Raw genomic sequence first — 26,097 nt, 5'->3', positions numbered from 1 at the left:
AAAATGCATTATCTAACTACTCCTTTAATTACAAAAGCCATGAGGCAAAATGCAGACACAGTAAAAATAGATTATACCACAAATACCTATTTTTAAACAGCTTTGGGACTGTTTATGGAGCTCTCAGGACTCAGGTAACTTGCTGAGATTCAATTTGAATGGTGCCCATATTTATATTTAGAAATACAAAGCAAACTTAAATCTACAATAGTGCCATGATAGCAAAATGAGTGAATTTATTATTGGTGGTCTTGTTCAGCTCTTGCTATTCCAGATGTGGGAATTTTGAAGCACTTGGATCTTGTGTGAGTCCCATTAGTGCCCAGCACCTGACTGCAAGCAAAAATCCTCCGTGGTACAACTGCATAGCAAAGAAGCCTTTAAATACTCAGCTCCTGAAAGCTAAAGTGCTTGAAAAGATGAAGACGTTTAAAATACAAACTGATTTTTAAACTCAGAACTAAATTTTTATAGCTCATAATGGATATTTCCAAGTTGATAACAGGTATTTAATGTTAAGGATCTGCTCCTCTGAAAGGCATTTTGTTGAGCACAAATTCAGAGCACCTCCCACCTCCTTGCATTGGAACATTTATGACATTCTCACCAATTCACAGCTGCAAGCAGATCAAAACCCAGCTTATTTAGACAACTGTCACATCCAGAATGACTGACAGGGCTTTCAGGAAAGCAAATCTGCTTTGACTGAAGGTTTTTATTTGAATGTGGTTCAGGTAAATGAGGATTGTGCACCAGGAACCCAAACTGATGCTCCAGATTTTATTTAATACAATTACAATTAGTTTAGCAAGGCAGACAAGCAGAAGTGAGTCTTTAAGCACACTTTTATCTCCAAGCAGAAGATACAAGCTTCCTAAAACAATAACCTTCTATTGGAATTCTGATGCAATGAAAAATATCCACCTACTTAAACAAACCCATATTGTAAATTAAAATGTCTGAATGCCATATGAAAATTACCAAAAATCATTAAAAAATAGGAACAATATTACCACAACTCCTGTTTGTCTTGAAAAGGTTAAACAAGGAGTGGAAGCCCTTCAGATGCTCCCACCAAAACCAAAAACCAGATGCTGAGACTGAACCAGGGAGGTTCAGGGTCTCCTTTCCATTCTCAAGGTGTGCTCTCAGCAAGGAAATAATGACAGGGCAGCAACTGATCTGATTGTGATGCAGGAATTGAACACAAATCCAAAATGAGTGCTGAGAGAGCAGAGGGAATCCTCAAGAAACACAGAGGGATCTAAAGCAGAACCTCCATGCAGGTCCCTTGCAGCGCTGCATCCCCAGCACTGAGAGGCACAGAAAAACGGCCCAGGGCATCAGGGAGGCTGCCAGAGTTTGCATTTACGGCAGGGGTTATTAACATTCCCAAAAGAAATTAAATTCCGTGCCAAAAAAACTTAGAAACTTAATAAAAAGAGCCTTAGCAGAACAGTTAGCTCTGTGCAGAAATTTGCTTAAGCTAATTTAGAGGAAAAAAATTATTCCTGAATTGGTCTTCTTTTAATAATTTCACAGCCCAGGGCCAGCAGAAAGGGCAGGGATTATTGTGCAGCAGCAGTGCTGGATGCTGATTTTAATGGTTCCCTGTGATAAATGCCACCTAAAACTGCTCTTTATTACCCCAATATTGGCAAACTTGCAAAATTCAAGGGTATTTTTGGAAGAGGAACCAACATTCCTAGAAGCTGATGTCTAATTATTATTTTGTGGGCTCTCTAAGCAAAGCAATCCCCTGGAAGGACAATCTCTCTCCCTAAAATCTGTGGCTGGAAACAATAAAGTGGAGCCCTGAGCTCAGGAGAGAGGAACCACACAATGGTTTTACACATTGAGAAATCTGCAGAAGAACAGAAAGGGTAGAGTGAAATGTAAAACCAAAGGAGGGGGGCAGGAATTTATTATTATTATTACCTCCATGACCTGCTAACAAAACCATTTTTACTGGAAAAGTCTGGGGTTGTAATGCAACCCATTACAGTGTAGCTTTTCATTTCCAGGCTTAGCAAACAAACATAATGCAGTGAAACATATTTGAAATGGGTTTTATTTTTCTGAACCTGTCTGTACATTTCACATTTTGATTTTTTCCCAGCAGAAGTACTGCAATGTTGAGCAGTCCCTCTCTTCCCTTCTGCACCTCTTACCCAGTCTGAATCTGACTGGAAATTAATTTAAAATGAAATTATTTCAAAGGCATGACCATGTAAATGCAAACATTCTACAAGGTACAGCAGCAACCCCTGTAAAAAAGGCAAACTGAAGAGGTGGAATGACACTCCTTGTTGTAAGTCTGTGGTAATTTGAGCTCCATTATCCAAATTAATTAATCCCTCCCAGGTCCAGCCTACTTGCCCAAAGCCACAGGGAACACACAAAGAGGGGTTTTTTTGCTTCTTTTTTTTTTTTTTTTTTTTTTTTTAATTTTTTTTTTATTTTTGCAAAATTCTGGGGTTTCAGCTAAACTGATCGAAAATCAAGAAGTGAAACTACAGTTTGTTCCTTCTGAGTTAAATTTCCTTCATGAAGCCACTGGAAGCAAACACAACACAAGTTAATTTCCATGATGTTCTGATTGCAGCCACTGTGAGGGTGTGAAACCTCTCGAGTTTTAATTTTCACCATGAGAAGATGCAGAAACAGAATAAGCAAGTTTGGAAAAACACAGATCTAGAGCACATACATGAAAAATGTACAAAAGTGAATTACTGCAGTGCTGAGTGGTTTTGGGGGCATTTTCTTTGTGGGAATTTTTGGGGTTTGGACAGGGTTTTTTGGCCTTTCTGTAGGGGCCACCTGTTACCAAGGAATTAGCAAAACTACAGAAAGTAAACAAGCAGAAGTTGTTTTTTCTCCTTGCTAAACTCCAGCCACAACTGACACAGAAAAATGAGATCTGTGTCCAAACAGGCAGAAAACTTTTAATGGATTTTCCTCTCAGACCATAATGTGTAACCAAGACAAGCTCAAAGCCAAAACTTTGCTGGACAAGTCTAACTTTGGAAATAGCAACACCTTTATTAATTTTTCCCCATGAGTGTCCCAAACCCAAACTCCAGAGCAGTTCAGCTCTAACAATTCACAGAAACCCCTGCACTGTTCCTTGCCCACAAACAGAACTATTCCATTTGCCAATCACAACCACACCACCCAACAAGCCCAGAAATCCCCCAAACTCTTCTTTGCAGGCCTTTTATTTCCTTTTTTTTTCTTCCCTTCCACTGGACCAGAGGAGGCATGGAATTAATTGTTTATCCCAATCTCACTGGCTGGAAGTCTGCAGGACAGGGTGGCACCAAGCAGGGAATTGTCACTGCTCCTTTTCCGAAGGAGAGATGTGGAAGGATGCAAATGTGGTCCCAGGATTTTCATGCTGTAGTTCACTGCTCACATTTTAGCCACGTTTTTACTCTGGTGTGTAGACAAGTTACTCACAAAATGTCACGAACATTTCTGAACCGCATGAGAAAATTTACATGAACATTTCAATGAGATATTTAACTGGTACTAACATTTATTGCATCCTATTCTCAACTCTTAGCTACCCCTGAAAATTTCACTTTATGGCCTTCCTCTCTTACAGAACACTCACATTTGGCCAGAGTTTAGAACCAGTCCTTTTCTCACAGTGAGTTCTCCAAAGTCAATCAGCTCCTCACACCTAAAAGCTCACTGGAATATCACCTGGCTCAGTGAAATTCCAAACACAGAACTCAAAGTAACTACATAAAGCAGAAAATCAGCCAAAGGGATTTTTAATTAGCTCTGTCCCCTGTTTTTGCTGAGGAATCTCTGGTTTTGCCCCAGGTTCAATCATCATCTGTTTGCTCAGCTGCTGCAGATTTTGTGCAATCTCCTCTGGTCCCTGGGAAGCTTTGCTTTGTCACCACGTGGTGACGAATGTCTCCTCAAGCCACAACACAGAGAAACCATCTCTCAAAATGATACTTCTCAAGATAGGGGAAAAAGCAAACTTTGATCGAGGATTTCTTTCACGTCTGATCTGAGAGCAGAAACAAGCCCTGAATTAAGAATGATCCTGGAACTGGAGGGGAATTGACTTCAGAGTATGAACAAATCAAATCACTTACTTGTATTTTTCCATAAGATCATGCACATGGCAAATTAAAATAATTATGCACTACCTTTGCTACTAAAGAGAGTAAAAGAATTTGCCTTGCTATTCTGTTTCTCTAAAAAGAATCATCAGCCAACATGAACCTAACCCCAGCTCACTGAGGATCAGGTGGATTAACATGGCTTATTTAAGACTCTCTTTTGCCAAACATATCCAAACCAAGCTTTTGATTTTACGCCAAATAACTTCAACTGTAGCTTTTTAAGACTGCATTTTTTACTATAAGACATGCTTGAAATGAAAAATTGCAAAACACAGTTACCATGAGCTTTGATGAAAAGTGAAAGCAGAGTAAATGCATTTCACAAAGTGTGTGCATCTGGAATATCATAAGCAGAGAAGTGAATGAAAGAAATGCTGCCACTGATTCTCAAATTGTCTCAAAATCAGCTTTGCAGGCAGAAGCAATTGCTCAGTAAAGTGGACAGAGTTGAGTCCAATACCATTGTCTTCCTCAGGAAAACGAAGCTATGTTAATGCATTTTTACTTTGAAGTAAATATAGATATTTATTTAAATATAATAAATTACTATCTCAATGCATTTCTACTTTTAAGACTCCAAAACTGGAAGTTCCTACCAGAGCACAACACACCCAAGAGCAGTGCTTGGAAATGATGATCAGCTGAACACTCAAATCTTGTTTGCTAAGGAGCTAATACTCCTCAAGGCACCGCCTACAATGAATTAATTATACTTACAGCTGTAAGAATGAAGCACAGTTAGTGCAGGGAGGTTTAAATACCATTGCAAAGACAACAGGAGCCCTTAGTGCACTTGGAGCTGGAGCGGCCGGTTAAAAACCTGTGATGGTGGTGGGCTTTCATAGGGGCTCAGTGCCCAACAGCAGCACAGTGAAAACTGGTGGCAATCTTTGCCAAAGAACTTCAGATTGTTGTGCTTGTAGCTAAAATGGGCAACATTTTAGTAGCCCATTTAGCTGAGGCCGCTCATTTCAGCCCAAAGTTTGCAGGATCTCCCTTACCTTGTGCTCGCGGCGTTCGTTTCCTGCGGTCCCTGAACGCTGCTCCCGACTGCAGGGCCTCCAGCAGGCTGTCCATCACCCCCGTCTCATCACCCTCTGTGGGGAGCAGGAAAACAAAACTCCATCAGCACAGCTGCCAGCAGGCTTGCAAGGAAACAGAAGTGCGAGTGTCACTATAGGACACGAAAGAACACAAGCGCACACCGCTGTTCTCAAGGTGAAGGAAAAGGGGAGTTTATTTTCTGACTCCAACATTTAGAGGTTTCCAAAAGTGGCAGTGGATTGGAGGGTGACAGTGCCACCTCTCCAATGACACTGGGCAAACCAACAGCCCATCAAATTCTCCTCCTCCATAAAGGAATGCAAAACAATGAGTTATTTACAGAAAGTGGGTGAGAAAGCTCACTACAAGAACGTTAGCATCAGAAAGCTTAGAAAATCTTAAAAACCCAGGGCGACACAAGAGTTGCCCCGTTTCCATAACGCTGCCAAAGAGGAGGCAGGCACACCTCAGAGCAAGGCTGCTGGCAGGGCAGGGGGCACTCTGTGCTGTGGGCAATGCCCACCAGGCAAAGGTGATGCCAACCCTACTGTTCTCTCAGGAAAAAAAATTTCATCAGTACAGCTACATGCAGATTTAGAAGCAAATAGAAGTCCAAGAGTTGTCCTGTTTCCATAATGCTGCCAAAGAAGAGGCCGGCACATCTCAGGGCAGCGGGCACTCTGTGCTGTGGGCAATGCCCACCAGGCAAAGGCGATGCCAACCCTACTGTTCTTTCAGCAAGAAAATCCCATCAGCGCAAGTGCAAGCAGATTTAGAGGGCAACAAAGTCCAGGAGTTGTCCTGTTTCCATAATGCTGCCAAAGAAGGGGCAGGCACATCTCAGGGCAGGTGGCTCCGCTGTGGGTGATGCCCACCCAACAAAGGTGATGCCAACCCTTCTTTCAGCCTGGAGATGTCACCTGTGCATTACTGATGGCATCCTCAGCATGCAGAGGGGCAGCAGCTGCTGGGTGAGTGATTGTCGGATCTCAGGATCTCAGTCCTGAGGTGCTGGGCCACCGAGACCACCTTGGGGGGCTCGGGACTCCTGGAATGTTGCCAGAAGTGTCTGGTGGCTGCACTTTGACCCTACACAGGATGAGGATAGAAGGGCTTCACCGGGGTGAATGGTGAAGGGATTAGTTAATTAGAGAGTGAAACACAGGGTTTAGGATTTATGTACAGGGGGGTTTAGAGGAGTAAGATGGAGGAATTGGGGCGTGTCCTGTCCTTCTTCTGTTCTTCTTCTCCTCCATCTTCTTTGGCCATGGTGGCACCTTTGGATTGGTTATTACTGAGAGTAGACCGAGTAATAAGAATAAATGGTATTGGGGAAAAATGATAAATATTGTACACGTAACAATGGGTATAAAATAGGTGGCTGCCCCGGAGGGCAGACAGTGTGCCCATGGCTGACTGCTGAGCAGATCTCTGTTCGGCTGAAAGAACATCTTTTAGATAAACAATTAATAAACATAAAAACCGAAAGAAGAACTGAAGCCTCTTCTCGTCCTTCGATACGCGGGCTGCCCCAAGGCCACCTCGGGCCTTTCCAGGCCCCTCAAACAGCCGAGATAACCGGACAAGTGATGGCTGCCTCACTGCTGGGATGGCTGCAGGCTTTCCTGAAGTGCAACCAGGTCAATCCAATCAATGCATCTGATGGCACTGAGCAGCAGAGAGTTCAATATTGCAGCTCACAGAAAATATTTGATATGACGCCTCCCGACTTCATAACTCACTAGATCTTTGGGAAAATCATCTATGCAATCAATAGCATGGATGATCTTCAGGTGGCATAAGGAGAATGAGGAGGGGATAATCATGTAGCAGAAGTCAGTGGTGTAACATTTCTTACCAGCTGAATTTTACTTCTGCTCAGTTTTTTATTTTGCTTTTTTCCATATCCGAGCTAACTTGCAGCCTTTAAATTGCTGGACTTTATGGTGCATTATGGAAATCTGGGTGGAAAAATTACTTCTTTTTATATATTTGAGTCTTTACATTCCTTTGCATTTCAGTCTGTTAATAACAGTTGACAGCAGCATTCAGCAGCATGAGAAATAGAGGTCAAAGAACTGTAAGGTTACAAAACTACTGATGAATGCCTCTTTCTGTTCCCATATCTGTGCTATAACCCAAAACTAAAATATAGGTTAGGCTCAGCAGGGAGGTGGACATTTCATCCACATCTCTCAGACTCCAAACTCCCAAATTTCCCCATCTGGGAAAGGGAAGATCATTATGCAAAAAAATTACATTATGGTAAAACCTTCTGACTCACACGAGGTGTGGGAGGTTAGATGCACATTCAGGCTCTCAAATGCTCAAGTTTAAAAGCAGGCTATTAATGAATAAGCTGTTCTGTCCTGTCCCTGTTACATTCACATTTATTAGACTCAATCCACACTTGGTGTAAGAGCACACCTAAAACAGAGCCTGGTTCAAATTTCTACAAGGTGATCATTAGAATAACTACTGGATACCTTTAAATTATCTATCCACCTAAACTGACACCATTGTGCACACACAGCACACCCAGGGTAGGAGAAAGGGAGCAGAGCAAGTGCAGGAACCAGCACAGGACTCTGAAATACCAGTTTTAATTACATTCCATCTAAAAGCCTTAAACAACTGAGCTCCAGCAAAATAAATAAGCAAATTAGCTTTCCTCAATTCTCACTCACATCCAAAGCCAGAATTTTCTCCAAACTGTGCAACATAATTGTTTTTCTTTGTGCTTCTTATCCTACCCATGCTTATTCATTGATTTGCTGTTGGCTCTGTATTAAATTTACCTTCAAAATCAAAGGTCTGTGAATACACTTTGTCCAAATTAATACACATCAAGTTGGTCTGAAACACTTAATGGCAGTGACTGCACACCCAGAACTAGTTAATATCTGGAATATTTAATGTGTAGAAAAATTACAATATTCTTCGATCTTCATTAAAAGTAAGAGCTGGCAGAGTTTATTAAAAAAGACAAAAACCCTTCAATACTTCATGAATGTTTATGCAGCCTTCCATTTTTTTTTTTTTTGCTGAGTGAGCTGCTCTACCTGCTAATTACTGCAAGTGCCAAAAGCCAGCCTGGCTTTGGGATGCCAGCATGTACAACATAAAACACATTACTGAGGAAGCTGCAGGACAGAGTGATGAGATTTTTAACTCCTCAAAGTCAAATTCATGCAAGGTCTGATCTCAGCATTGCATCCTAATCACAGTCTTCAGGTGGTTAAGTGGGAACTGGAGAAATAACTGCATTTTCAGGGAGTCCTGATTAAAATTGATAAATAAAATTCAACAGGAATTTCAGTCTTTCCCTATAGTTCTTGCTGCAGTTCTTCACACAGCACCAGCAACCTCCTCCATTTGTCATTTCTATACCACCCACAGCAATTTATAGACACAAATAAAAAACAAAGACAGAAATTGCCAGAAGTTTGAAAACTAAAAACTTGTTTCCAACATTCCTGTCAGCAGAAATAAAACACATAATCATTATTTGTCTTTTAGATGTCTTTCATTGTACACAAGGACAGGAGTTTCATCTGGAACAAGTAATTTTCTTCCTCATTGTTTCTGCTCCAAGTTGGCCCCAAGCATTTAAAGAAGAGAAAATGTGTGGAGACATGCAAAAAAAAAAATTGGTAATTTCTTTGATTTGCCTTAGCAAAGAGCCAGATTGACTCCAGGTGTCAAAGAGACTGCAAAAGGATTCTCAGTGATGAATTGAAGTGTTAACTATGAGCCCCATTTGCTTGGATTTGGGTTTGACACCAATTCTGTTTCCTCTGTTTTGGAGCACCACACTCAGGTGTGTTTTTGGGAGTTTCAGAAATGCTCCTGCAGGGCCCAGGGCTCACACCAGTGCTGCTCAGCAGATTTGGGCCATTTTTAATATACCATAAAGACAAAATAGCTTTATTCTTCCATAGAACAATATTATTGCTCTTTGCACTGCTGAAGAGACCAGACACGCAGAAGCTTTGGAATAAATGAATTAATGTTTGTAACTTCACAGGAGCTCCAATCTGCAGAGGTGACCCAAGAAACAGCCACAAAAGCCCAGATGCTGTGGTTCCAGGAGCAGCGGGGCTCCAGCCTGGTTACAGCAGTGACAGGACAGAAATCCCCCCTGATAAATAAATCCCAGCCTTGGGTGTGACAGGGGTGCATTCCAGCACCCAGGCAGCACAGATCCTCCAGCCACGCTCAGCAGCCCCTGCAGGGATGCAGGACGAGCTCCTCCTGTGCTCTGGCACCCGGGCAGTGCCAGCAGAGCAAAAATAAAAACCCAAAACCTTCTGAGCGCAGCACAGCCCCAGGATGGCACTGCCAGCCCCCGAACCCAGCCTGGCCCTGCTGGGCTTTGCCAGGCAGCAATATTGACCAAAAGGGCTCCAAATGAACTTTAGGGGGATATTTCAGCAGGTGCCAGCTGCTGGGATAGCTGGGGGCTGCAGATTCTCCCCCGGAGCTCAGCCCATGGTCCAGCTCCATGGATCTGCTTCCCTCGGCTCAGAGCCGCAGCTGGGAAGGTGCTGCTGCTCCTGGGGGGTTCTGCTGCCCTCCCTCCTTAATCAATAATCAATAATCAATCCCTTCAGTAATCAGTCTGCTCTGATGGCTGCAGCACTACCTGTACATATTTACAAACATATTTTGCTGGCACATTTTTATTTTCTACTATTTTCCTCGTGCACTTGCAGAACATCTTGTACTCGTTATTACAAATATACAGACTCCAAACTGACCTAAGTTAATAAGAAGTGTAGATATTGCACAGCCATTTGGGTAAAGGTTTACAGGAATTCTGCAGGAATTTTTTCATAAATTTAGATCCTTACTGAAAGAGTCCAGTCAAATATCTCATTAGGTAACACATGCTGCCTCCTGCTGCTCCAAAGGGTTTTGAAATTGTGCTTCTATTCACATTTTGCACTACCCTGTTTGGCTTTGAACTTTAATGCACTTTTCAAAGTCTAATGGGTGTCCTGTAGAAACTTTTAAACAAGACTTTTTATTCATAACCAGCACCAGAATTTTTAATTGCAATATATTCCCTTAAAAAGGTCAGCTCTCAATGTCTTTGGGAAAGCGTGTTTTTGTGTTCTCCTCATATATTTGCATTTTATTCATTTGCTAAATTCGCTTTGCATGCATAATAAATATCTCCAGGAAGCAGTGCTGCTCTGCAGCTTGCAGCAGAGTGGTGTCTCGTGCCTCTTATTTACTTTTTAATTAGAGGAGAACAAGTTAGGACAGTGTGACTGGAAGTGAACCCCAGCTCATGTCAGTGCACAAAACAAGGCAAAGCCTTGCTCACACACCAATTAAGAATATTGTTGGTGATAACCTGACCTCAGGCTTAAATAAATTAATAGAAAAAAAAAAATCTGCTTTGTTGTACAGGCAGGAGATTGAAAACAATGTTTGAAATGCACATTTTTTAATTTTTTGGGAGAAAATGTCCCAATGGTCAAGGTCTGCTGTGGCCTCACTGCGATGCCCTCACAGAGCCCCTGGAGCTGCAAGGACCACACCTCACAGAGATGCAATGTGAATTATCTGGAAGAGATTGCCTCTGTGTGGGAAGGAAAAGATTGTGCAGCTCACCAAAAAAACCCTAACCCTAAAAAAATCCCATGTGACAGCTCAGTAACTGCACCTGTAAATAAAGTCCTGTGCAGCTCCAAGGCTGCATTTAAGCTACAGTGCTGAGCAACTTTCAATTTCTGAGATGAGCAGATATGTAAGGCAGAACAAATCATCAATGCTCTTACCTTTGTTAATAAATTCCTTTTAAAAGTTCTTATTATTGAACAACTCTAACATCTTAGGGGAAAAAAAGTTTTGGGAGGAAAGGGGAGTTCTTTCGAGGAAAGGGGAGTTCTTACACATTCTTAATGAATTTTTACTTTACTTTTTTTAATACTGATGATGGTTTCGACTGGGATAGAGTTAGTTTTCCTCACAGCAGCTGTGGGGGCTGTTTTGGAACTGGAAACTGTTGATAATTCAGGGGGATTTCTCATCACTGAGCAGCCCTTACACAGAGCCAGGGGTGATTCTGCTCCCCAGCCCACCCTGATTCCCGAACCAGCCTTACAGTAAGGCTGATCAATAATTATTTCTGAAATGCTTTTTAACCTTGTAAGTTCTACAAAATATCAACTGTTATACAGCACTGATATAAACAAAATTAAGGCTACTTTCACTATTAATAACAGTACCTACTTTTTGAAACACAAATAATTTCTCTAAGGAAAAGTTGAATTTGCATAGAAAACTCCCTGAAGTTACTACTTGTTACTGCTCAGTAAACAGTCCCCAAGAAACCTACTTTTAAGAGCAAAGAATCCAATTTCTCTTTCTTCCCTGCAATTATCCCAGTCACAGATTTGTCAGTCTAATAATTTTTCCCCCCAATAAACTCAATCAGAAGGAACCATATGGGCCATCTTCAATATCAAAACCAAATTTTTCCAGAGCAAAGCATTTAAAGGTGAGATTAAATCTCAAGCTGTAATTTCTTCCTAACTTCCTGTCCATGCTCCCATCCATTTGCATTTCTCCTGAGCTGTTTCTGACCCATTTAGCAGCAGCTCAGTGACTCTGACACTCACCCCATTCTGAGGACCCCTTTAAACTCTGCACAAACAGCTCTTGCAAAGTTTTTTAGCAATTCCTGCAGAACTGCTTTGAAGAGGAAAACTCAAACCTGTAGATGCTCACCTTGGAGCATAATGCAAAGCTCAATCTGGTTTTTGTTCTGTGAATTTCAGGTTTCAGGAGGTGTGCAGCATATTCAAACAGACCATCAATGTCAATATGAGAAATAATGACTTCCCGAAGGAATTTCAACATTTGCCTCATTGACATCCAGCACCACAAACTAATAATCTTTAAAATGCAAATAAGAGCCAAGATTTACCACTCCAGGTAGCCCATGCAATCACCAGCAAATAGAGAAATCCAAAAAGACATTTACAAAATAACGTGTAACACGTAATAAGCTTAGTATGGATTTCTGTTTATGCTAAAGGACGTGGAAGGAAGACAAACCAACCACAAAAGCACAAAACCATCAGAAAACTGCAGTAAAAGCAACCCCTGGAATTATAACCTGCACCAGTGAAACCAAACACCAGCCCAAGGAAACAGAACACCCCAGTCTGAATGAAAAACCCATGAAATCTGCCATGGGGGCACTTGGAACGGGAAAACAGGAATATCCATCAAGCTCCAGCACAGAACTGCACTGGCATTACCTTCAGCTGCACTAGGGGAGAATGGCAATATGTCTTCAAAACAATTAATTCAGCCCTAATTGGGACTGAGAAAGCTCATTCTGTCTTTTACCCGAATGCTGGTAGTTAAAAGGTGATTTTAATTGCCATGGTAATCAGATATAATGAAGAGCAAAACTGTTTCTGATTAAATAACATTTGCATCAGAATTGCAGTCACACTCTGCAGCTCCAGGAAGCTGAATTCTCCAATTCTCCCCTGTCCCTTCACCAGGCACACAGAGGCAATGCTGCAGGAATTCTGCAGATGTGGAATCAGACGGGAGCCACGAAAGGCTTCTCCTCCCAATTCGTCTCCCATAAGGAGCAAGAATTGTTCATGATTTGAGCTGTCAGACTCCAGATTTCCAGGTGTGTGCATGAGGCACAAACCTCTCTGTGCCTCCCAACCTCACCCGGAAACCTGGGCTTTTCAGTGCTAACCAGCTTGGTAACTTTTTGAAATATTCATTTTTATAGTGTTTTTTTAAATTATTTTTTTGCATTCATCTTTAAATATTTCGGAATGTTCAGCAGGTTTTTTATCAGTTTACATGTAGTGTTTCTGTGGCAGCTCAGTTACACAAAGCACAAAACCACCAAACTGAGTAAAGGGGTCTTCAAAACACTGCCAAAGCCTGAGTTCCTTCATCACTAGGAAATATTCAGAACAACTCTTGATTCTGGCCACACTGTGCTCTTCTATAGTTACACCAAGAAACAGATATTAATTTTCAGCTAATTAATTATAACTAACCTAATCTGTGACCACACAAAAAGCGGTCACTGAACAGCCAGAAAACAGGAAAAATCCTTTTTACAGGACTGCACAAGAAGCTGTCAAATGCAGGAAGCCAATTGCTGTGACCTCCAAGGCTGCAGCTCTGAGTCAAATCTGACTCTGGGAGATGCAGAGCAAGAGCTGAGGGAGGGTGAGGTTAAAATGAGCCTTTGGGTGAAAATCACCTTGTCCAAGTGACAGCTTGAGAGGACATCTGCCTCCTTCCTCTCAGCCTGCTGTGTCACATTCACTTAGACAAATTTACAAACTGTTTATATAAGCAGCAATGAGCACACAGAGGTAGCTGCATCAAGAAAAAATTAGTTATTTGGCAAAAATAGTCAATTGAATATCAATGTGATGGAATCCACTGGGGATGGAGGTTTAGCCCTCCTCCCAGCACAGCAGCAGAGCTGTAATATGTGAAATGGGTGTTTTAAAATATTTACAAATTGGAAAAAAATATTTTAGAAGTATTAAACTAACTTTGTGTCACAGGTTTCCAAACATTAGTTATTTAAATGGCAGGTTTGGTGCACTGGGCCATGTAAAGACATTCAGACATTTGCATTTTCATTGAGAGAGGACTACAATGCAAAATGGAACTTTACTTGTATCATTTAATAGGAAAAGACTTTCTTGATGGAAAGCAGAGTGCTGTCAGTGTGATTTGTGCCACTGCTCAGAGTGGTGTCCCCTCACCTGCTTGGAAAGGGGAAAAGGCAGAAAAATGAAGGTGTGTGTCACAGACATCTTTTATGGAAAATCCTTTCCTTGGGATTTTTCCTCCTGAGAAGCTGGGAGGCCTCAGGAACAAAATGCAAACAATGGTTATCTGCTGCTGTGGAATGCAACAGGTGCATCTGGGATTGGGCTCATGGGGTTGTTTCTGATTAATGGCCAATCACAGTCAGCTGGCTCGGACAGACAGTCCAAGACAGAACCTTTGTTATCATTCCTTCCATTCTATTCTTAGCCAGCCTTCTGATGAAACCTTTTCTTCTATTCTTTTGTGGCATTTTTGTGGCAGGTGGCATATTTTTAAAAAATATCAATCATATCCTGAAAGAATGGATTAGAAAATTCTCATTAGAAACCTTCACTAGTTTAACTTCACAGAGAAAAGAAAATCTATTTATGCATCACCCTGTGTTTAAATTTTACTTTTTGTTTATAGCTATACTGAAATAGGACTAATATAATAGGACTTATACTGAAATGAGACTAATCTTTACATGATCTGATTATAAAGTTTGTCATCCATAGACAAGAATTTCTACAGAACATTCCAGGCAGTGCCAGTGCCAGTTGCAGCAAGGCCAAAGCTCACAGGATTTGTGGTGCCACTGCAGCATTTCTCCCTGAGCAGGGCCTGCTAAATGGATAACAAGGACAGGTGTTTTTATTGCTGGGTCAGATGAGCAGATTAACACAAACTCATAGAAACTGAACAAAAACTGCGAGTGATCTCTTGCCTAAATCCAATTTTACCTCTCCTTGCCTTCTGGAGTCAGGTAAGAATAAAGCCTCTGTTTTACAACCTTCTGGAAATCTGCACAGCATCAACATCAAACCCACCCCATTCCTTCTGCTTTCTTACCTCCCTCTGTGTCACAGAGGTCTCATGTGGAATACAATATTCCCCCAGCTGACAAGCTCAACACATTGCTTTTTATCGTGCTGAAATGTCACTCTGAGCTCAGGCTCCAAGCTCAACTAGATTTTCCAGCTCCTAATAGGACTACAGGGAGAACATCCATCCTAGCACAGACCCCCAAGCCCAAAAAGAAAGACATTAATTGCCACAATGCCTTGATTATAGAGATGTTTACAGAATGAAATGAACAACAAAGCAAGGAGGACACTGCTTCTTGGAAGTCAATCCATAAGGAAAAAAAAAATCAATGAAGTGCTACAAATGCAAAAAAAGCCAATAATTCCCAACACCACGCCTGGAAAGGAACATTACACACATTAAGTGGCAGAAATGGGATGACACGACCAGGTAGGCTGAAACTAAACAGAATTTCCCACTTTGAAAAGTGAACTTTTTCCAGCTTTCAGAACAGCCAGCAAGTATTTCTTATATTGATCACAGTCTTCAGTTTATAATTCCTGACTTGTTTTTGCCTTTTTTAATGATAATCTCTCAGCTAAAAGTGCTGCCTTACCTTTGTTCATATCAATCAGCTGCTGCTTCTTCTTCTGTCTCTCCAGCCTCTCCCGCTCCGCCTTCTCCTTGGCCAGCTTGGCCCTCTTGGTCTTCTCCTCCAATTCTCTCCTTTTGTTGTTTTCTTTTAACGCCTCCTGCATCAGAGGGAAGGAATGTGAGTGTGTGTGCGCTGAGGAGAACCAAAATAACCTGGTTTGAAATGAAATAAGAGGAGAAGGAACCGGGGACTTGACCCAACACTTGGAGCACGCGCAGGAATTTTGGAAAGAACATAATGCACCACACTATTTCACCACACTATTTATACATGTGAGAGTTATTGATAAAGGCAATGAGGAACTGAAATAGCTTTGTATTTATGATAAGGAATTTTTTTTTTTTTTTCCAGCAGCAACGTTTGTATTTTTCCCTGTTAAGATTGCAATATTAATATTGTGCCATGCTCTTAGGAGGGATGAGTGGGGAGGAAGCCAAGTGTCCACTGCGATGGAAATTCAATTACAAGTGGTTGAAACTCAGTTGCTAAAATTTAAATATAACTCATCAAATATTTTTGTTGATATAGCCAGTGTGGATGTCTAAAATTCAGAAAACACAGGAGAAGCAATGGAAAATAGCTGAATTTTTAGGTTATGACTAAAAGATCTCTGAAGTAATAGGTTATACCTGAGGTCTCTGAGGTAATGGGTTATGTATTTGCTATATAGAGCAAATTAAAAATCCAAGAATCCCAAATGCTTCCAAATACAGAATAATCATTCAAGCAAGGGGCAGCATCTTTAAATGTGGCCTTTCGGGGCTTTCCTGAGGTCAAACACCAAATTTCAGCCCTGTTTTACTGAGACTCTGCTGGCACAGCCTTACTCCAAAATGCACCAAGAATTGCACTAGGAACTGCACCAAGAAAACTGCACCAAGAAAACTGCACCAAGGGAAATGCACCAAGGGAAATGCACCAAGGGAAATGCACCAAGGGAAATGCACCAAGGGAAATGCACCAAGAAAACTGCACCAGGAAAACTGCACCAAGGGAAATGCACCAAGGGAAATGCACCAAGGGAAATGCACCAAGGGAAATGCACCAGGAAAACTGCACTCGCTGCCCCAGCACAGAGCCAGCTGCAGCACAAACACCACAAACACCTTTTCTTCCAGAAAAAAAGACAACTAAAGGGCAAAGCCAATGTCTTGTCCCTTTTGGTTTTGGACAGTTCTGTCACTGCACATTCAATCCCACCTGACAGAAATTTCATTTTACTGCTGGAACGGGCGGAGATGCCCCCAGTCTCACAGAGAAAGCAAATATGAAATGTCATGGTTGCACTGGTAGCTCAGCAGCCACTGACATTCTGTGATCACATCACAGATTCCATCACATTTTCTACCAGCAGAATGAACTAAACAAGCTCTAAAGTTAAATTTTATCTGGAAATTCTCCTTGAGCCAAACTCTATGAGCTCTATCTGAAGGAAGACTCAGACTGCACTTCATAAAACAGAATGGATACCAATGGTGATCAAAAAAACCCAAAAGGCATTCAAAAGAAAGGTTTAATCTTCCTGGAGAGCAACAAGATAAGAAAATATTGATAACTGTGTGTGAGAGGAGCCCTTTTTATCTATGTACACCCATCCACCTCCTGGAATGGACTTGCTTGTTGCTCCCCTCCATCAGGAGTTGGACTCTTACCCATTCCAGATTTGTTATGTCATTTACTGCTATACATTTAGTCAGAGTTAGCTGAAAGCTGGAAATAAATCATTGGCAGGAACATACTCCCACCTGCTATCAGAGTCAGAGCAGAAAGCAAAAGAAGTCTTTTTCCATCTATATTTATAAGCATGCTTTCTATTTAAATTAATATTGCTAACAAATTTGATCATAGTTTCTCAAAGCTGATGGATGATGAATGTAAATAAAGAGAATTTTGACTCAGGTGTACAGTGGTTTATACAGCATCTGCTCTGCCTGAACTGTATCAATCAGATTCATTTCCTACAGTTCTGCTGCAAAGGGTTATTTTTCTCTCTCATGGCATCCTTTTACATTCCCCCAGACCTTTTCTCTTCCAAACATTTGAGTTGCAGTGAATTTCTTCTAACACAGAACAGTGCTATTCCAGATTAGCAGGGGTTTTGTTTCAACTCTCAAATGCCAGTGATTCCCTCTCTGTGTAGTTTTACAGGCTGAATTACTTCAAAAGGTAAAGATCAGTTTGAAAACTAAAAAAAAAAAAAAACCAAGTTCTGTAATTGCTTTTAAAAGAGGGAATAAAAATCAGCAGTTTTGATACTGCAATACTGTGACAAAGAACTTGCTACTGTTCATAGGGATCTACTGGACAACTAAATTTATTCTCCAATTAAAACTAAACTAATCTAACAGTTAGAAATCACACAAAAGAAGCAATCCTCTGGTAAGAATAAAAGCCTTCTCAACAGCTTTAGAGCACATTTTGAAAAGTACTCATCTAGATGCTGTCTTCTGAAAACATGTAAGTGCATGCAAAAAGGGAAATAATTTTCAAGTGAATCTCAGCAGACAGAAATATTTAAATGCATAAAACCCTTTTATTGATGGGCTTTTCACGACCCTCTGTTATTTTGGTTGGTGCATAAGGGCAAGCAGTTTTGCTAATTCAACAGCAAATTAAAAGTTAGAGAAAGTTTGAGTGTGGGTTTGCTTTGTTATAATAAAACCAAAACTGAATTATTGTCTCTCCTAGCAGAGCAAAGAGATTCAGCAAGGAATATTATCTCTTTTTAAGTGAGTTACTTGAAGGAGCACACAGTTTGATGTTCCCCCTTGTGTTTATTAGGATTCACTGAAGTGCAGCTCTGGCACTCAGCACTGCCAGTTTACAGCTTGGCTTCCTTAAGAAGCAAATAAAAAATTAATGCATCTCTTGCATTCTGCACATATCTTAAGTTTTGACAGACAAACATATTCACACATCGACACGGTTGTAAATAGACTCTCGAAGGTAAATTATTAAAAACAAGAAGAAAGAAAACAAACTGTAATGCACAAATCTCCCTGGATATTAAAGATGCAGCTGGCTACAAAGCGGTCATGCACCAATAATGAGGCTGCCTGTGATCCCCCAGGCCTTCCCAAATTTGCCTTGCAACTGCAAAATATGTCAGCTGAACTTCCAGCAAAATAATCCTCCCCAGCCATAAATCGTTAGGAACGACCAGCTCAGATTATCTGGAAGTTAATCTACAGAAATTCAGTTAAAACACAGCAGATTGAGCAATCAGTGCGCATGTAAAAGGCAGATCCTTCCTGGGTGTTCCTTGGAGGATAACACACATTTAAATACATTGTTATCCCCATGGAAATAACGGGGAAGAGCTGGCATTAAACAAGGGCAGAAAATTGAATTCCTGCAGGGTGGCAGTGAAGCGCTGGGACAGGGACAGAAATGTGCTGGGCTGGGACAGAGGGCTGGGCAAGGGGAGCTGCAAAACCACCAAAAACTGCCCAGGCACACCAGCTCTGCGCTGGTTACTAAACAAAATTTTTTGCAGTGTTTAGTAACCAAATTGTTTTGCAGTGCTTACTCACCAAATTTAACAGTACCAATGAAAAGCTCCTTGGTATCACTTAATTACTGCACTGGGTAATAAGATGGAATCATTATTAAATGGCCCTTGAGTGGACAGTTTGGTTTCCTGCTCCTGTCCGTCAATATTTGGAGAGCAGAATAAACACACACAGCTCATTCAGGTTGTTCCTGATAGGGACCCAGAGCTGAAGTACACACACAAAAACAAAGCTGAATCACTGTTTTTACAGAAAACACACCCAGGAAAACAAATGTTGTGTGTTTGGGTACAACCCTAAAAGAGAAACCACGGCCCGGGGCAGACCAATTATTGTTTTGTTCCAAAAGCAATCTTTCTGGATCAAGGAAGACAAAAATCAGTGTTCTGGCACATCATCATGTGAGCACAATCCTTCGGACTTCCTAACAAAAATTCTTTCTAAGGTAAGTCTGTAAGAACTGTTCATACAAGAGCCTGAATCTAGTAAAAAAACTGAATTACTCTTTTTAATAGCAAGACCTTGAATGTGACATGCTGAAAGGTTTCAAAGTTTGTGGGTAGAAAATTTTGACAGATTTTAAAAGAGACTGTGAGAATTACACCCGGTGTAGTATATAAGGACAAAATGTAATTAAATAACAAAATAAAAACGCCTGCCTTGGAAAGACTTTGCAGACTGCCTGCAAGACATGGTTGGTGGAAGGAGGCACTGCAGAGGGTGGGAGGCATTATGGCATTACACTGCAAAGAAATAACAAATGTGGGAAAAACAACACGGCAGGGGCACACTCCCACAGCTGCAGCTCCTTCCTGGAGGCTCCTCACACCTTGTGTTGGAGATTTTTTCAGGGATGGCCTAGAAGGCAGCTGTGAGGAGCAGATTCTCACAGCCTGTTTCTGTGAACAGCAGAGGTTCTCAGGTTATTTTTAACTACAGGTAAAAGTGGCAAACATGAAGGCCTTGAGAGCCTTGCACACCAGAGTTCTCAGGCAGCTTTCTCATAACAAGTGGATGTTCTATCTTTGGCTGTTTTGGGAAAGCAAGAATAATTTTGAGAACCCAAATCTTGATATTGGAAACATAAGGAGGAGTTGGTGTGTTATCTCTGACCTATTGTGAGCTCAGATTTTGCAATATGCATGAACTTGATTAACACTGTTATAAAAGGTGATTGATTGATTAATAAATCGGAGTCGATGCTGACCAACGCAAGGTGGGTCGTCTCCCTCCAACTTCAATAACCTTGCACTGTGTTCTGACAGGATCAGCAGCCCCAGCAGCCTGGGCTCTCCCACACGTGCCAGGCAAGCAGATCTGAACCCGGGCAAGGGAATGAGCTGTAATTGACTCCAGCAGCATCACACTAAATGAAGCTGCAATAATGCACTGATCAATCTGGAATCACAATTAAGACAAACACGGATTCCAATTATCAAATTATCTTAATGGGATATAGGAACAAACAGAATGATGAGGCTAAGGGGATGGACGGGAAAGAAGGTGATAAATGTGAGAGAAAACTTGGAGGTGTTGGAGAAGTCAGGCTCGTTCTAACACAAGAGTTTCAGGAAGGTTTGAGTGCAGATGTTGGCAGCTGGAACCTGCACACATCTCCTGTGCAGGGTCTCTGCTGGCCTGGGCACAGCAGGTAATGAAGGCAAAGCCTCACAAGAGATCCTCAACAGCTTCAGCTCTGCCTCAGCCCAAATCCCAAACCAGGCTCTGCCTTCAGAGTGGAATGAGGATTCAAAATCCTCATTTAAATATTACAAACTTTCAAAGATAATGCCTGGAAATAATGACATTTCTCAGTTGGACTCACTGCTACCGGCACTGAATATAAAACAGAAAAAAAAAACTAAAGAAACCTTTTAAATCCTGTTCCTTTCAAGATGAGGAAATTTAACTTCATGGTTTCCTCTGGACCATGTTCTCCACTATAACTTTTGAAAATATTCCCCAATCAATGGCATCTCTACCCTGAAATGTGGCATCCAGTGGTGCCACAAAGAGCCACCTCAAGAGAGAAACAACAAGGTCAGAACAAAATCCCAACTCGAGCTGGGCACTTATTTCTACCCTTGCCAACACAGTGTACTTGAACTCAGTTTAATTTCTTTTATTATTATTTATTTTTGCACTTTTTGGGGAGCTTCCAAGAGAAATGCCATCCTTGTGTTTTACGCCATGAACAAAGCACTTACTAACCCCTGGTAAATAAACTGAGTTACTGCTCCTGTGTGAATTCCAGCACCTGCATCCTTTCCTAGCCCACCCCTAATTCCTGATTTGTTCAGGATAATGATTAAAACCCATTGTGAACACTCAGATGAGAACTGGGAGCTCACAAAAGGTTTGTGTTTTGGGTTTGGGCAGGGGGAGGCAGGGTTTGCTGTATATTGCCTGTTGATAAGGACAGTGTTTCACTTTTGGTACCACCTCTTGGGAAATTTCGCTGAAGAAAATACTTCTTGCTCATTATTCTTTATTTTTTCCCAGCTTCCTGCTAGCTGGAAACTGTTATCTTTCAGGCTGCATTAAAGAACTGTTACTTTTTAGGCAGAAGGGATGAAGTGTATTCCCAGACAAATAACCAGAGAAAACAATGAATAAAAAGAGCCTTTCTTTTAAACCACTCCTGAATTGCAAACACAATTTATGAGTTTGAAAGCTGGGAATTTAGCCTGCCTATGCACTGTATTTCATGGTAAATCAGATGTTTATTATGTATTTATTTATGTATTGTGGATTCATTGAGTTGTATTACTGCAGCAAATGACCTGCTGCATTCCAGGGACACTTCAAAAAAGCCACCACAAAAACCACTCCTGAGTCACAGAGCCTGAAAGCTCCTTTGTAGCAAGTAATAAACAAATATTGGGGAGAAGGAAGGGTCTTGCAGGTCCATTTGTCCTCAGGATGCTGAACACACTTGGGAAAAGCTGCTCGGTATGAAGGAAATATAACTGATGTTCCTGTCCTGTCTGGGGCAGGGCATCAATCTCACAAAATCCTGGAGCCCAGAGAGGTGGGCACCAATAAAAAGTGTTCAGTTTGCTGATCACTGAATGTGCCTGCTCATTTTGGGGAGGTTTTCACTTTGTGGATGCTGCCCTGAGGGCACACAGCAGCCATCAATCAATAGCAGTGCTGATACAAAAGGACAATTTATTTCACTGCTGTTTCACCAAACCCATCTCTCATCCTGCCACCTGATGAGTTACTCACATCTGCTTAAACACTGCCTGGAACTGGAATAAACCCTTGTCCTCAAAGCGCATTCATAATGGACTTTAAGATTTAATTCCTTATTTAAAAAGCTGCATTTACACAAATGCGAGGGAAGCAGTCCCCACTGATAAAAGTGTCTAGCAGATAAAAAATATCACTCCAAACAAACCAGCCTCTCTGCTTATCATGCAACTGGACCCAAAAATCCCTTTTCCTGCTGCAAAAACAACTTGGTTTTTTTAGACTCAAAATTCACCTTTAAGACCATCTGCATTAAAGGAAGCTCACAGAGCAAACAAAACCTAAAACATTTAAGTGGGTTTTTAAATTAAAAAGAAAAAAAGGAAATTTTAAGGAAAAAGGAAAAAAATTTTAGGAAAAAAGGAAATTTTCCCATCTAGTGCTGAGGTGCATATTTCATACAGCTTCCCCAGCACAGGAAAGGAAGTTTTTGTTCATTTACAAATGCAGGAGTGACACATTTGGGGGAGGTTTTCAAGTCCTCTGCCACCAACACAAACAAACACTGAGAAAGTGACAGCCTGAAAACATTACAGGTCACTTGGTACAGAGTGTGAGACAGCAAGTTAAAGACAAAAAATGGAAAAGAACAAACTGGCATCTTGCTCCAGGCAGGATTAATCATTATTTGATAAGAGCCTGATCCTTTTGGGCCTGATGTTGTATCAGGTTGCCCTCAAGGACAATGGAAATTTGTGTTTTCTTCTAATGGAATAAAGGACTAAAAACGGAAAAAAATACATCTTCTTCAGAAGAGTTCTAAATATTAAAGAAATATTATCATCCAGTAGATCTTTAACGGCAGAGAGGGAAAAAAAGAAAACCCACAACAAATAGAGGAAAAAAAATAAAGCCCACACCAAACCACCCTTTTTGCTACTTTCAATTCAATTTGCAGCTGGCTCCAGGAGAATCCACCTTTCTATTTATTCTCCAGCCTTGAATTTGACTCCTGTTCCATGGCAAAGGGGAATCCTGTGGAAATGTTTATTTAATTCCTGTGGTACTGCAGCCACCTGGAGGACTTTGGAGTCTCCAAACCGACCTGGCTCAAGGCACAGGAAAGGAGAATTATTCAACAAACAGTTCTTGTTCCAGCAAGAACAGCAAAGAATGGCAAACAGGATAAAATGAGCCATCAATGGTTATAAAATATCTGGAATCACACTTCAGCCAATCACCAAAACTCCACAAGAAGCTGATGGAGCCCTTGGAGGTGTCAGGAATAGAAACAGGACAAATTTAACACAGTGCTGCTCCAGGGAATGGTTGGAGATGTTCTCTACCCCACTCTTATCTGATTGCTCCTCAATTCTTATCAATACTTATTACTTTTTGAAAATAAATCCCACAGATGAAAGGAATTTCAGCATATTCCTCCTCTGGGGAAACTTCTTGCAAGCATCAAAATATCGCAGAAAATCTTAATTCTTTTTTTGTAATTTTTTTGCCCCTTACAGAAAAACAAAAATCCTTCACTGTGAACTTTTAATGTTTGCCCCGGTCCATTAAACCTGAACATTGCTAAAATACCAAAGTTGAATTAAATTTGGCTCAACCTTATCCACAGTAGAGGTGTAAATTTAGACACTGGAGGACAATATGTCATGACCAAAATCTAAATAATTCTGGAAATGTTCCCCCAATTTCCTGCCATGGAACAAAACACAAAATTAAGCATAACAGAAAAAATAGAGAGACAAGGAAAGAGTTAAAACTGGGGGGAAAAATCTATAAGAGAAATGTTGCATAACATTTTGCAGGTATTACTCACCAAGAAGAGCGTTCTGAAGTTGCTCAGATCACCAAAGAATTCTTCGATGCTTATTGCTTTGGGATCAAAGGTGAAGTACTCTCCCAGATTTTCATACAGTTTTGTCATGTTGTTGTGCATGTTGGACAGTTTTTCATATTGTTCTCGGGCACTCTCAGCAAAGCTGTGAGGTTTTGTTAAGGAAAATGCCTCAATTGCAGCACAAATAAAGGAATAAAAATAAAAACCCAGTAAATAAAGGAAAGAGGACACAAGGAAAGAGCTCTCAGTACAAAGGTTACACCTGCAAAATGTGCTCACAAATATGACATTTTTATAAATATTATTAATAATATTATTAATATTAGCAATTTATGAATTAATATTATTAATGTCTGCAAGTTCATGCCAACACTTCCATCAAATAATCCCTTTCCACGTGAAGATTTGCCACTGACAGAGAATACAACTTGCTCTGTAAAATTTTTAAATGCCGTAGGCCTTTTTATTTGAAGAGATGAACAATTTTATAAAAAGAATTCTATAAAAACACCCAGTGAAATTCAGTTTGCTGCGGGAATCTGTGGTCTCACTGCTCCGGTGAAGCACTGTCCCCCACCCGACACACATATTTTATATATAAATGTGCATAAGTACCAGTGACAAAGTCGCACAGAATGACATCTCATTTTCTCTGCCTTTATCACAGAACTCTGCCCTGTGGGTTCCTCCCTGCCCAGGCACACAGTGCTGCCTCCAGCTGCCCCTATCGGGTTCACTTTCTGAGGCACAACCTCAACTCTGTAATTCCACCCAACTTACAAAAATGAAATATCCACCCACCCAGCCCAGCAAAGTGACAAACAGCTCGGAGAAATTATCACTGAGAAAAACACCGTGGAACAACACAAGGCTTGGTTTTCTTTCCTTAGGAAGGGTGGAAGCCTGGAAATGAGACTGAGATTGACTTTCATCCCAGCAGCCATCATTAAAAGTTTGACATAATGCTTTTAAACAGAAAAACATGGTGCCTTTTTCTCCCTACGTGAAAAAACCCCTAGATAAATATGTATATATTTATAACACCTCTAGAATAGATATATAAATTATAATATATATATTTAAACTAGATTATATATGACTAAGTTTTATATATATTTTATATACTTTATATATATTTATAAATATATTAAAGTACATATAGTATATATTTATATATATTTATATACAAAACATATATATTATATCAAACTATATTTCATATATTATAACTATTATAATATATAATATACAATATATTATATATAATATAAAGTATACAATATATAATATGTGATATGTGATATATTATATACTATATTCTACATATTTTTGTTTATATATAGAATAAATATATAAATATATATTTTTATATATTTATATATAAAATATATATAAATATATATTATATCAAACTATATTTATATATTATAACTATACAATACATAATGTATGATATATAACATATAACATATAACATATAACATATAACATATAACATATAACATATAACATATAACATATAACATATAACATATACATAAGGATTAAATTATATATTATATATATATATAAATCTATGTTTATATATTATTATATCTATTTTCATATGTATATATTAAAAACATTTTAACTAAGAGAGAGTCATAAATGAATAAATAAACACTTAAAAATTTTTTCTCAAAAGTATGATTGAAAACTTTACAAATATCAATTTTTCCAAGCAATCCTTTCAACCAAAGCCTCAGTGGCCTAAGAGCAAAGCTGGTAGCTCCTAAAGTTCATTTAGAAACAGAAACTCACTCAGTGATGGATATTAATTTATAAAATCAAGATTTTGAATCATTATCTGCCCAAACAGTGCCACAGCAGTGCCAACACCAACTCTCCATTTATTGAAAACAACTTTAAGCCGCTTGATTAGAATTTTAAGCTTGGCCTGTTGAGCTGCTCATCTCAAGATAAACCTGGTGCAGTTCAGTCTTCAGTGACATTTAACTGCACAAAAGGAAATGAAAGTTTAATGGCAAGAATACATTAAATAGGTAATAATGGCACATTACT

General features: G+C 40.2%; 1 protein-coding gene across 4 annotated transcripts in view; it reads right to left on the bottom strand.

Annotated features, from left to right (window-relative positions):
- The window catches only part of DIAPH2 (diaphanous related formin 2), a 168,826-nt gene that overhangs the window by 45,469 nt on the left and 97,260 nt on the right, over window positions 1-26,097 (bottom strand). For all 4 annotated transcript variants that reach the window (XM_074551318.1, XM_074551319.1, XM_074551320.1 and 1 more), the window contains 3 exons: window positions 24,016-24,181; window positions 15,436-15,571; window positions 5,147-5,242 (listed from right to left, as the gene is read on the bottom strand). In XM_074551318.1, the coding sequence (XP_074407419.1) occupies window positions 5,147-5,242; window positions 15,436-15,571; window positions 24,016-24,181 (398 nt within the window). The remainder of the gene's footprint in view (window positions 1-5,146; window positions 5,243-15,435; window positions 15,572-24,015; window positions 24,182-26,097) is intronic.

Source organism: Zonotrichia albicollis, chromosome 14, assembly GCF_047830755.1.
Source record: "Zonotrichia albicollis isolate bZonAlb1 chromosome 14, bZonAlb1.hap1, whole genome shotgun sequence".
Classification (NCBI taxonomy): Eukaryota; Metazoa; Chordata; class Aves; order Passeriformes; family Passerellidae; genus Zonotrichia; species Zonotrichia albicollis.
This window is presented reverse-complemented; position numbering and strand designations above follow the sequence as displayed.